This window comes from Lepidochelys kempii, chromosome 8, assembly GCF_965140285.1.
Source record: "Lepidochelys kempii isolate rLepKem1 chromosome 8, rLepKem1.hap1, whole genome shotgun sequence".
Classification (NCBI taxonomy): domain Eukaryota; kingdom Metazoa; phylum Chordata; order Testudines; family Cheloniidae; genus Lepidochelys; species Lepidochelys kempii.
Genome location: NC_136387.1, coordinates 106611058 through 106623242, shown reverse-complemented (window position 1 = coordinate 106623242; position 12185 = coordinate 106611058). Strand labels below are relative to the sequence as shown.

At 60.9% G+C, this 12185-nt stretch overlaps 1 protein-coding gene across 5 annotated transcripts in view; it reads left to right on the top strand.

The window, feature by feature from the left end:
* Window positions 1-1843: 1843 nt before the first annotated feature.
* The window catches only part of IPO13 (importin 13), a 69458-nt gene continuing 59116 nt past the window's right edge, over window positions 1844-12185 (top strand). For 2 of the 5 annotated variants that reach the window (XR_012160517.2, XR_012160516.2), the window contains exon 1: window positions 1844-2147. Coding sequence is in view for 3 of the 5 variants with exons in the window: in XM_073357968.2 (XP_073214069.1) it covers window positions 2085-2147 (63 nt within the window). In the remaining 2 variants the exon portion in view is untranslated. The remainder of the gene's footprint in view (window positions 2148-12185) is intronic. The other 3 variants (XM_073357968.2, XM_073357966.2, XM_073357967.2) reach the window with 3 other exon arrangements.

Sequence of the window (12185 nt, the reverse complement as noted above, 5' to 3'; positions counted from 1 at the left end):
GGGCACCCCCCGGCCATGCTGGGCCCTGACTATTTATTACTCTAAGTTATTTATTTATTGGTCTTGAGCAGCGGCTCCTATTTATGACGTTGTGGGGGAAGGGGGGTCGATGTAAAGCTGTTGCTATGGAGGCCTGGGCCTGTGGCCAGCAGTCCCACGTGCCCCCCCCCTTTATATTATTCTGACCGGTATCTGCATTTGTAAAGTTGGATAAACTCTATTTTTGTACAGTTGTATTTTTCTGTAGCAATAAAATGATGGGCTGTGCAGCTGACTCTGGGCCTGGGCAGAGGCTGTGCCATGGGTGAGGAGGGGGGACAGGGGAGGTTGCCCCCTGCCCCATGTCGCTGCCCCGACTCCCATGCTCCCCCCGTCTAATGAGCCTGCCACTGGGCTGTGATCTCATTTCAAACCATCCCTCCTCAGGGGGCCCTGACCTGGACTTCCTACCTCTGGGGTGCCCCTGTCCCCTCTCTGGGACCCCTGCCCACCCCAGTGTGGGAACTCCACCCCCTTCTGCTCTGCCCAGGGGCAACATCTGGGGCTGTCCCTCCTCTCCTCTCGGTGCTGGGCCCTGGCCCTCTCCCCTGGGCAGAGCAGGACCCACACTCCCCCTGGCAGGGGGCCTCAGATGCTGTTTCCTAGTGGAGGGCGGAGTAGCTGCCTGGCCTTGGCCCAGCAGGTGGGGTCTGGTATGTTGTGGGTGCATTTCCTCATGCAGGCAGGTACAGCCTCGCTGCAGCTGCCATGTCCCCACCCGCATTAGGACCTCTGTGCCCGGGAGAGGGGGAGCTGCGGCTGGGCAGGTAGCAGGTAACCCAGCCAGGCCCTGCACCCGTGTTGGAGTCAAATGCAATTCAGCCATGGTGCTTAGGGGGGCGGGGTGGGGAGGGGGCGCTGCCAGGGGCACGGAAAGCAGACTGCTACTGTCTGACCAGAGAGGCCAGGTGCCAGGCCATCCAGGCAGCTCTGCCCCTGCCTTGCAAAGGTGAAATGTGCTGTACAGACACAGGATGGCCAGGAGTGGGACCCAGCTCAACAACTGAATAATTCACCTGTGGAACTCTCTGCCCCTGGATAGGCAGCAGGCCAGGAGCTAGCAGCAGTCCTGAATGGAGCAGTGTTTCTATGGAAAATGGCAACTGGAGTCACAGCCCCCTGCTCCTGGGCATGAATTCACCAGTGACTGATAGGGTCAGGGACACGTTCCCCATGCATGGGGGGGGGGGTTTCCTACCCCACTCTCCGGAACATGCAGCAATCATCCCATGAGAGCCAGCAGGCTGGCCAGTGACCCTCACCCCATGTACCCCCAGCACAGCCCTCCAGTGACCCCCCCAGCACAGCCCCCGCTCCATGTACCCCCAGCACAGCCCTCCAGTGACCCCCCCAGCACAGCCCCCCAGTGACCCCCCACCCTATGTACCCCCAGCACAGCCCTCCAGTGAACCACCCCTCCCCACCGTGCCGCCCCCAAACCCCGGCGCTGGGCTGCAGAGGGCGGAGCCCAGCGGCACGCCGTTCCCCTCTGGCCGCCAGGGGGCGCCGGAGCGGCCGGGAACTACAACGCCCAAGATGCATCGCGGCTCGGGGTCCTCATTGCGGCCGGCCGGGCTGCGCCTGCGGGGAGAGGTGCCGGGGCTGGCGGCGGCAAGAGCGAGGGCCGGGTCCGGTTCTGGTTCTGTGGCAGCCGGCGAGGCGAGGCGAGGCGAGGCGGCGGGCCGGGCCGGGCCGGGCCGGGCCGGGCCGGCAGCGCGGCGGGCAGACCCCTCCGGCGAGGCCCCCGCCCGGCGCCGCTGTCAGGCAGCCAGGGCAGCAGCGCCGGGGCGCGAGCGCGGCGCCCGCAGGCCTCGGACCCGCCCCCCTCGCGCACGCGCCCTGCCCCCCGCCGCGCGCGCCCGCGCCAGCGCCCCGCCGCGCGCCCGCTCGCGGCTGACTGAGGGCGCGGACAGGCGGACGGACGGACGGACAGCCCCCCCCCGCGGCGCCTCGCGCCCCCCCGCCATGCCGCCCCCGCCGGGCCCCCCCGCGCTGGGCCGCTGAGGCGCCGGCAGCGCGAGCCCCCGCAGCCCCCCCGCGCAGCGATGGAGCGACGGGGGCCGGCGGCGCCGCAGAGCCTGGACTTCACGGTGGAGAACGTGGAGCAGGTGAGCGGGGCGGGGCCCGGCCCCCCCCGGGATCGCCCGCCCCCCCCCGCTGTGTCTGCCCCCCCGGGATCGCCCGCCCCCCCCCGCTGTGTCTGGCCCCCCCCCGGGATCGCCCGCCCCCCCCCGCTGTGTCTGGCCCCCCCCCGGGATCGCCCGCCCCCCCGCTGTGTCTGCCCCCCCGGGATCGCCCGCCCCCCCCGCTGTGTCTGCCCCCCCCGGGATCGCCCGCCCCCCCCGCTGTGTCTGCCCCCCCCGGGATCGCCCGCCCCCCCGCTGTGTCTGGCCCCCCCCCGGGATCGCCCGCCAACCCGCTGTGTCTGGCCCCCCCCCGGGATCGCCCGCCCCCCCCCGCTGTGTCTGGCCCCCCCCCGGGATCGCCCGCCCCCCCGCTGTGTCTGGCCCCCCCCCCGGGATCGCCCGCCCCCCCCGCTGTGTCTGGCCCCCCCCCGGGATCGCCCGCCCCCCCCGCTGTGTCTGCCCCCCCCGGGATCGCCCGCCCCCCCCGCTCTGTCTGGCCCCCCCCGGGATCGCCCGCCCCCCCGCTGTGTCTGCCCCCCCCCCGGGATCGCCCGCCCCCCCCCGCTGTGTCTGGCCCCCCCCCGGGATCGCCCGCCAACCCGCTGTGTCTGGCCCCCCCCCGGGATCGCCCGCCAACCCGCTGTGTCTGGCCCCCCCCCGGGATCGCCCGCCAACCCGCTGTGTCTGGCCCCCCCCGGGATCGCCCGCCCCCCCCCGCTGTGTCTGGCCCCCCCCGGGATCGCCCGCCCCCCCGCTGTGTCTGGCCCCCCCCCCGGGATCGCCCGCCCCCCCCGCTGTGTCTGCCCCCCCCCCGGGATCGCCCGCCCCCCCGCTGTGTCTGGCCCCCCCCGGATCGCCCGCCCCCCCGCTGTGTCTGGCCCCCCCCGGGATCGCCCGCCCCCCCCCCGCTGTGTCTGGCCCCCCCCCCGGGATCGCCCGCCCCCCCGCTGTGTCTGGCCCCCCCCCCGGGATCGCCCGCCCCCCCCGCTGTGTCTGGCCCCCCCCGGGATCGCCCGCCCCCCCCCCCCGCTGTGTCTGGCCCCCCCCGGGATCGCCCGCCCCCCCGCCCCCCCCGCTGTGTCTGCCCCCCCCCCGGGATCGCCCGCCCCCCCGCTGTGTCTGGCCCCCCCCGGGATCGCCCGCCCCCCCCCCGCTGTGTCTGGCCCCCCCCGGGATCGCCCGCCCCCCCCCCGCTGTGTCTGGCCCCCCCCCCGGGATCGCCCGCCCCCCCGCTGTGTCTGGCCCCCCCCCCGGGATCGCCCGCCCCCCCCGCTGTGTCTGGCCCCCCCCGGGATCGCCCGCCCCCCCCCCCGCTGTGTCTGGCCCCCCCCGGGATCGCCCGCCCCCCCCCCCGCTGTGTCTGGCCCCCCCCGGGATCGCCCGCCCCCCCCCGCTGTGTCTGGCCCCCCCCGGGATCGCCCGCCCCCCCCCGCTGTGTCTGGCCCCCCCCGGGATCGCCCGCCCCCCCCCCCGCTGTGTCTGGCCCCCCCGGGATCGCCCGCCCCCCCCCCCGCTGTGTCTGGCCCCCCCGGGATCGCCCGCCCCCCCCCCCCGCTGTGTCTGGCCCCCCCGGGATCGCCCGCCCCCCCCCGCTGTGTCTGGCCCCCCCGGGATCGCCCGCCCCCCCCCCGCTGTGTCTGGCCCCCCCCGCTGTGTCTGGCCCCCCCCGGGATCGCCCGCCCCCCCCCCGCTGTGTCTGGCCCACCCCGGGATCGCCCGCCCCCCCCCCGCTGTGTCTGGCCCCCCCCGGGATCGCCCGCCCCCCCCCCCCGCTGTGTCTGGCCCCCCCGGGATCGCCCGCCCCCCCCGCTGTGTCTGGCCCCCCCGGGATCGCCCGCCCCCCCCCCGGGATTGTCTGGCCCCCCCCCGGGATCGCCCGCGCCCCCCCCCCCCCCCGGGATCGCCCGCCCCCCCCGGCTGTGTCTGGCCCCCCCGGGATCGCCCGCCCCCCCCGCTGTGTCTGCCCCCCCCCCCCGCGATCGCCCGCCCCCCCCGCTGTGTCTGGCCCCCCCCCGCGATCGCCCGCCCCCCCCGCTGTGTCTGGCTCCCCCCCCGCGATCGCCCGCCCCCCCCGCTGTGTCTGCCCCCCCCCGCGATCGCCCGCCCCCCCCCCGCTGTGTCTGGCCCCCCCCCGCGATCGCCCGCCCCCCCCGCTGTGTCTGGCCCCCCCCAGGATCGCCCGCCCCCCCCGCTGTGTCTGGCCCCCCCCCGGGATCGCCCGCCCCCCGCTGTGTCTGGCCCCCCCCCGGGATCGCCCGCTGTGTCTGCCCCCCCCCGGATCGCCCGCCCCCCCCTGCTGTGTCTGTCCCCGCCGGGATCGCCCACTGTGTCTGCCCCCCGCTGTGTCTGCCCCCACCCCCAGGATCACCCGCCCCCCCCCGTGCTGTGTCTGCCCCCCCGCTGCCTCTTCCCCCTGTGCTGTGACTGCCCCCTGGCTGTGCCCTGGGCTCCCCGGGGCATCGCTTCCCCCACGCCCCCAGCGCTGCAACTGTCCTGGCCCCCCGCCCTGGAGCATCACCTGCCCCAGCACAGTGACTGCTCTGGGCATCCCGGCTGGGGCCCCCTGCCCTGGGGCATCGCCCCCCCCCCTTGGCAGCCGGGGCTTGGCCTGGGTGCCAGGGCTGGTGCACAGCCTGCCGGTGCCGTGCTTTGCCCAGCTGTCGCAGCTGGTGGCTGAGCTAGCAGCAGGGGGACTCTGCTCCCCACGGGGTGACTGCGCGTCAGTGTGGAGGAGCCTCGCCAGGGCGGCTGGCATCCCTGTGGAGCAGCCAGACTGGGTTTTTCTTTGGTTTTTGCCTCCACCAAGGGGGTGTGCTGCTGTTGGGGTCAGTGACAAGAGCTGGTGCAGGTCAGCGGGTTTCACCCAGCCGCGGTGGTTTGCTCCTGCCTGTTTGCCTCACCGTGCCACTCCCCACTGGCCTTCCCCTCGGGCTGTGACCCCCAGGGCCCTCTTTGGAGACAGCCCTTAAAGGTGACCCGCAAAGGGGACAAAGAACGTGGGCTTGTGGCCTTTCTTGCTGATGGACATGAAGGGCTGGAAGGTGTGTTTCTTCCCCTGCTTGTTTTGTACATTGGACATTCAGATGCTGTCTGGCATGCCAGTGAAATGACACTACAAGAACCAGCCTTCAGCAACAGACCCGGGGTGGGGGGGGAGGTGTTGTCATCATAACGTTCTGGAGAAAGGCCCTCTCAGTAAAAGATTCAGCATCTACATCCTTCCAGTGCACATCTCTGAGGCCCCCTAAGGCCTTGTCTCTGCGAGGGAAATCGGGGCCCAGAAGTCCCTGCTGGTGCCACACTAATTGTGATCACAATGATGGAAATTGGAATGCAGACATTGGTCAGGTGTCTTTTAAAATGTCACTGTCTTTTGAGCAGGGTTAGTGGACATGTGGCTGGTCTGCCCTGGGGAGCTGCTGTGGTGGGAGAATTTGAGAAAACCTCATAGTGCAACCTGTGAAGTAGGTCAGGAGCATTCTCCCCATTTCACAGAGGAGGAGATCCAGGCCCAGAGCAGTCAAGTGATATGCCAGAGATCAGTGGCAAAGCTAGGGGTAGAATTTGGGCGTCTAGTGTTTTGCTGAGAGATTCAAGTTATTTAAACTTTTAATTTCTCTCTTCAAACCCCAAATTCAACAAAACAAACCCCTCCCAGGAGTTCTGACTCCCAGTCCTGTGCTCTAGTCACTGGCGTGAGCACCACAACTCTCCCCACGGCCCAGCAGCTCTTTGAGCAGAAAGCTCCTCTCCTCTCCTCTTCTGCCCCATGGAGCAGCAGTGCCCGCTTGCTCATGACATTGGTGTGTGTTTTAACTGATGATGCTGTTCTCCCAGGGAGGCTCCTAGCATTTCTTGCAAATAGGCCAAGGGGCCACGAGCTAGTTACTTTCACCACCTCCTGCAGTTCCCACCCGGTCCTCTGGTTTTTTTTGAGGAATAGGTCTTGTGGCCAACTGGGTGATCCATGTGCTGCAAACCCTACTCCGGTGTCGCCAGATTCATGCCGTTCTTGGGGTGGTGGGTAACTATAATACGCACTTCTATCGTGTCGGTTGCTATAGTATTTGTGTGCGGTAATGGTCAGTTCGTTATGCAGCAGCCCAGTGGGTTATCAAGAAAACAACCTTGTTAGCCTGCCACTCCCTTGGCTACAGAGGGTCAGATGAGCAGACTTCTGTGTATAGTCTTAGAATCGTAGGACTGGAAGAGACCTTGAGAGGTCTAGACCAGTCCCCTGAACTCAAGGTAGGACTAAGTATTATCTAGACCATCCCTGACAGGTGTTTGTCTAGCCTGCTCTTAAAAATCTCTGACAGTGGAGATTCCACAACCTCCCTAGTCAATTTATTCCAGTGCTTAACCACCTTGACAGTTAGCAAGTTTTTCCTTATGTCCAACCTAAACCTCCCTTGCTGCAATTTAAGCTTGTTGCTTCATGTCCTATCCTCAGAGGTTAAGGAGAACAATTTTCCCCCTTCCTTGTAACAACCTTTTATGTACTTGAAACTGTTATCACGTCTTTCCCCCCCCTCCACCGACCCCCTGCAGTCGTCTTTTCTGCAGACTAAACAAACCCAGTTGTTTCAATCTTCCCTCATAGGTCATGTTTTCTAGACCTTTAATCATTTTTGTTGCTCTTCTGTGGACTTTCTCTACTTTTGTCCACATCTTTCCTGAAATGTGGTGCCCAGAACTGGACACAATACTCCAGCTGAGGCCTCATCAGTGCAGAGTAGAGTGGAAAAATGACTTTTTTTGTCTGGCTTACAAGACTCCTAATACATCCCAGCATGAGGTTTGCTTTTTTTGCAACCATGTTACACTGTTGACTCACATTTAACTTGTGGTCCACCCTGACCCCCAAATTCCCTCTGTAGTAACATAGTCCTCCTTGTACAGGACACTTCATCTGATGATGATAAAGCACTTTATAAACGTGAATTAATCATCAGTCTCTCTGCAGAGAAGGTGAATCCTGTATAAATAGAGAGAGATGGTGATGCGACTGGCCTCAGGCTATACAACGCCAGAGCTGGGAGTAGAACCCAGGTATCCAAGCCCTGTATTTGTATAGTGCCTAGCACAGTGGGCTCCTGGTCCATTACTCGGGCACCTGGATGCTATGGTAATGTAGAGAATAATTAATAATCTCTCTCCTGCTTTAGAAACAAAAGGACACTGGCAGTTAGCTTTAGACCACAGTTATGTTTTTAAAAAGGCTTTTCAACAGAATAGAAATATTGTTAAGAATGTTCTACAATATCAGTGAAAAGAGGGTTCTGGTTGCACATGTCCTCCTTCAGGGTTGTGGATCACACTAGAGCCTGGAGACCCCCAGCAGTGGGGGGCAGTGTCAAGCATTGTGTCAAGCACTGGACAAATACATGAAAGAGGGAAATCTTACAACCTTCTATAAGGCAAAATAATGATTACAGGCAAGGAAAAGCTTCCATACAAAGAGAGCAGTTCTAAAGGGGATGTGGTAGAGGGTATAATAAGTGATGACTGGGCTAGAGATGGTGGCCATCTGCCACGAGAACAAGAGTCAGCCAATTCCACTGAAAGATGACAAATGGAAAATTAAGCAAAAGAAATAGTTGTTTATGTAATTAACTTGTGGAACTCATTGCTACAAGGGGTCGTTGAGATCAGGAGCTTAGTAGGATTAAGAAAAACTATTGGACGTGCATATGGATAATAGAGGATCCATAAATACAGCTTTACTGATGGGAAGTGTGTATGTGTTGTGGGAGGTGCCAAGCAGTCAGGTCATTCCCTAATTGCCCAGTGGGTGGTTTCTTGTGCGTTCTGCTGAACCATCTGGTCCTGACCACTTGTGGAGACAGGACACTGGCATAGCTGGACCATGGGTTTGATTGGGTGTGGTGGCTGCTCTGTCCCTGAGAGACTGCAGTTGTTTGTAACAATTATACACTAGCCATGAGCACAGCGAGAGTGTACAGAGTCATTCAGGTAGTAGGTAATATTTGGTATTTGCCCCTGCAGGCTACTGGCTTAACCATTGTCTGGAGCTAGAGAGCCAGAAGGTGACGCTGACCTGTCTGTTGTTGCTGTCTGAGACAAATTAAACATGGTAAAAAATGAAGGACAGGAAGTGGGAGCTGAGTGGCCCAGTGCACAAATGTTCTTCAGGACATTGTTACAAGGACCCAAGGTGGGGGGGAATATGGCTCTGTTTGGGGCTTGAGCACCCCACTTGTCTACTTGCCTCTGGTGAGCGAGAGGATCCTACACCAGCAGTGTCTGCAGAACTTAGCTTTCGTTGTCAGAAAATCAACCTGTTTCTAGCTCTTACAATTGTGAAGCGCTTTCAGGGTGTGATTGATAAGGTGAGATCTGCCTCAGCCTGCAGCCAGCTGCAGTGCCTCTGCTAGTGCTCAAGGCCTTCCTAAGCAGTGGCAGAGTAAAATGAACGAGTCTGTTGCACTGATGCTATCTAGAATCCAGTGAGCATGCTCCTGCTGCTTCTGGAAAAGCTCTGACCAGTATCAAGGCCAGCCAGGCATTTAAGTTAACCATGGAGTTGAGGACAACACACAAATGACTGCTGGCGAAGGCAGAGTAGCAGAGAACTTTCCTTACAGTAGCCAAACGGCTCTGGGGCTTGGTTTGAGGGGTGAGGGGTGGGAGACAGAGGTTCTCTTTCACAGCCGTATCTGTGGGATGGGTGAGCTTAAAATGGATTAGACATGCACTCTCCAGGGGCTGCTCAACAGATGGATCCAGTAACAAGCTCCAGAGACAGCCAGTGGGAATCCCAGTATCCTCCCCTTTCTCAGAAAAAACAGATATTGGTTTTCTCACCAAGGCGTTGCCCCTGGGCTCGCTCGAGGGCACCTCATTCATGTTTGTCCCGGGTCTATGTCTGGAAGGCTTACTCCTCTGCTTAGTAGGTGGCCTTGGTCAGGACTCTAATCCCATCTCCGACACTGCCATCCTTTGTGCCTTGGGTGAATCTCATCACCTCTGCCTGGGCTGTCCCAAGTCCACGGATCTACAAAGTGGGGACAATGCCCCTGGGAAGGGTGTGGGGCTGGTAGTGAGGATTAGTGAATCTCTGCAAAGTGTTCTATAAACGCGGAGCTCTGCAGTCTAATCTGCATACGTTTTAGTCTACTGGATCATTCTGCTCCTGAATTTTCCCCCAAGGGCGCACGCAGACAGAGATGGCTCTTTTGTTTGCGCCAACAATAGAACAAATGTTGGCTCTCTGAAAGGTCAGTGGCACTCCGGGTGGTGATTAGCCTGGCATGTGCTGGGTGAGTTGCTGGTGTGCAGAAATGGAGCTCTCCATGCTGCTCTGGAATGAGGCTCCCTGCAATCTCGGAGTAGGTAAATGTGCTCACTCGGATCTGCAGCTTCCCTTCCCCCAGCCTGCCTGAGCCTTTCCCTTTGCAGGCCTGGCAATCTCAATATTGTGCTTTCCTGTAGCTGCAGCTCCGTGCTGGATGGGCTCAGAACTGCTGGGGAGCTGTTCTGGATGAGGGGCTTCACAATTTGGGGGTGTGGCCCTGTTGGTGGGAGTGGGGTTTCGGGGGCAGAGCCCCAGTAGAATGAGTCACTGCCCAGATTGGGCATCAATAAGAATTAAAGGCAGCTCTAGAGACATGGGGCTGGAATCACTTAGTGCAGTGTAAGCAAAGCCCTGGGGTTCAAAAGCCCTTTGCAGTGACAGCAGGAAAATCTCCTGCATCTCTGCTTTTCCAGAGCAGGGTTTTGGACTATTCTGAGACAAACTAAGTAAGAAATTGGGTCTTGCTGGGGGCTGGACTCCTGGGAGGGCTACTGGGGGAGCAGCTTTGTCTGTTGAGTCTAACAAATAGACAGCGCTCCTACTGGGCTGGGTTTTCTCTGCCGTTTGAGTTTTATGGCAGCTCTAGTAATGACATCTGACAGGACTAGAAATGTGAGGTTCTGACTCCCATCTGGGTCAGGTTAATGCAAACACTGGTGCTTGGAATATGAATGGTTTAAGGGAATTGGGAGTGGATTATGGAGCCTTTCAGCTCCAGGCCACTTGATCTAAGCCAGCCCCGAATAATGGTGGAACGTTATTATACACTGAGTGTTGATGGTGCGGCCTCCATCCAGACAAATGGCTGCAATTTAAACACTTTACTGGTGTCTCAGTAGAGCCCAAGGATAAGTCGGGAATCTTCTTTTGCCTGTATAGGGGGCAGGTGCACTTGCGGTCTGTGCTGCACTTGCTCTGTGGATATACAGGCTCTATAGTGTGTGAATCCAGCACCTTTTGCTTGCATGAAACTGCCAAAGAGAGAGAAAACTGGTGGGCAAGGTGGGGCTGTGAGGTTTTCCTAGGCACGGCAGCCATGGGCTTGGCCAGGTCTCCCTTTCACCCTCCTGCTGGCGCCGTTGGTTTATCCTGAAAGCTCACTGCAAACAGCTAAGCAGCAGGTAATGCTATTGGTTCCCAAGACAGTGCCAAGGACTACACCCACCCCAGGTGCCTGGGAGAGCTCTTTGGAACCATATTGAAATGTGCAGCCCATAATCTTGCTGTGGTCTCTCAGTGCTGAGCTCCTTCCTGGCAGACGGGAGGGGAGAGGCCCCCATCTCTAGCTGATGAGGCTCAGGAAGGTTTTCCTTGCTGTCAGAGGGTCTCCCAGCTCCTGGGCTCTAGAACTTCATTGCTTTCTTAAGCCAGGCTTTACAGGGAGAAGCTGCACTGGTTTAAGTTAAATCACTTTAAAAGCCAAATTACTTAAACGAGTGCAAGCCGGGGTGGCCGCGCATGCATCAGTCAGTCCTGGCTGCTGTGCGCTCCCAGGGGGCCTGGGCTGGCTTCCCCTTCCCCTCACACCTGCTGGTGAATGAGGCTGAGCTCGCGCAGGTGGAAGAGTCGGCTTGGTGACAGGAAGGGCTCAACAAGCCAAGAACGCCAGCCAGTCCCCAGGGCCTGCTTCCTGAGGCATAGCCTGTGCGTAGGCAGGTAGGCAGAGGCATTGGGTCTTGCCCAAGGCAGGGCTGCCCCGATGGCACCAGCCTCGTTTCTGGGAGGGAGGCATACACCACCCTGCAGTATGGCCTCCTCTCTGGTCTAGCTGGATTATTGCATGCTGATACCTGACTCTGCTGGCCACACCTCCATGTGAAAGCAGAGTCAGCAGGCTGAATTGTAGGACTCTTGTCTTGCCTTTTGGTCCTCGCTGGGTTGAGATCTGCAGTATCCAGCACTGCAGCTGGGGGACAGGGAAAGGAGGCTAAACCTCTCTTTCCCTGCTTTAGATGTATTTCATCTGCCCCAAATACCTCGCACCTTTGAAAACAAAGAAAAGCCCACAACTTTCCTGGATGATTCAATATCCAGGCTTCTATGGAAACCCCAGTTGCACCTACTCCCTTTCTGCTGGAGCTGTGGCTGATCTCCTTTCTGCATCCTGCACTTTGCTTCCCTGCCTTTCCCCCTTTGCAGTGCTGGATCATTTTGCTGATGTGCCCTCTCTGACACACTATGGTGCGCATTTATAGGGCTGTGTATGTGACAGGTTGGTCACAGAAACCCCCTTGGGGCTGCCAACTGATGTGCAGAGACTACTTCTGCCCCTGCTTTCCCTGCCCTCCCAGCTTGGGACTTGAGTGCCCTGCCTGGTTTGAGCAGGGCACCCCCCCCCCCCCCCCAGCAGGTTCTCGCCTGCAGCCTTTATGCAGTTTCCCGGGCAGGGGTGTTACCTCCCCACTCCTGGCTCAAGTGACAGGCTCTCAGGTCTCCCATCCCCAGTGAAACTCCCCTGCCACATTCCCACGTCAACACTCCCCCGTCCGTGCTGCATCACATCTCTCCCCCCTTCAACACTGAACTGAGCGGGGTCACTCTCACTAGTGACCTGGGGAAGTTCAGGGCCCCCTCTCCAGGACAGCGCATCCACTATCAGGTTGGCACTTCCCTTCATGTGGACCACGTCCATGTCCTAATCCTGCAGGAGCAGGCTCCACCTCAGGAGTTTGGCGTTGGCTCCTTTCATCTGGTGTAGCCAG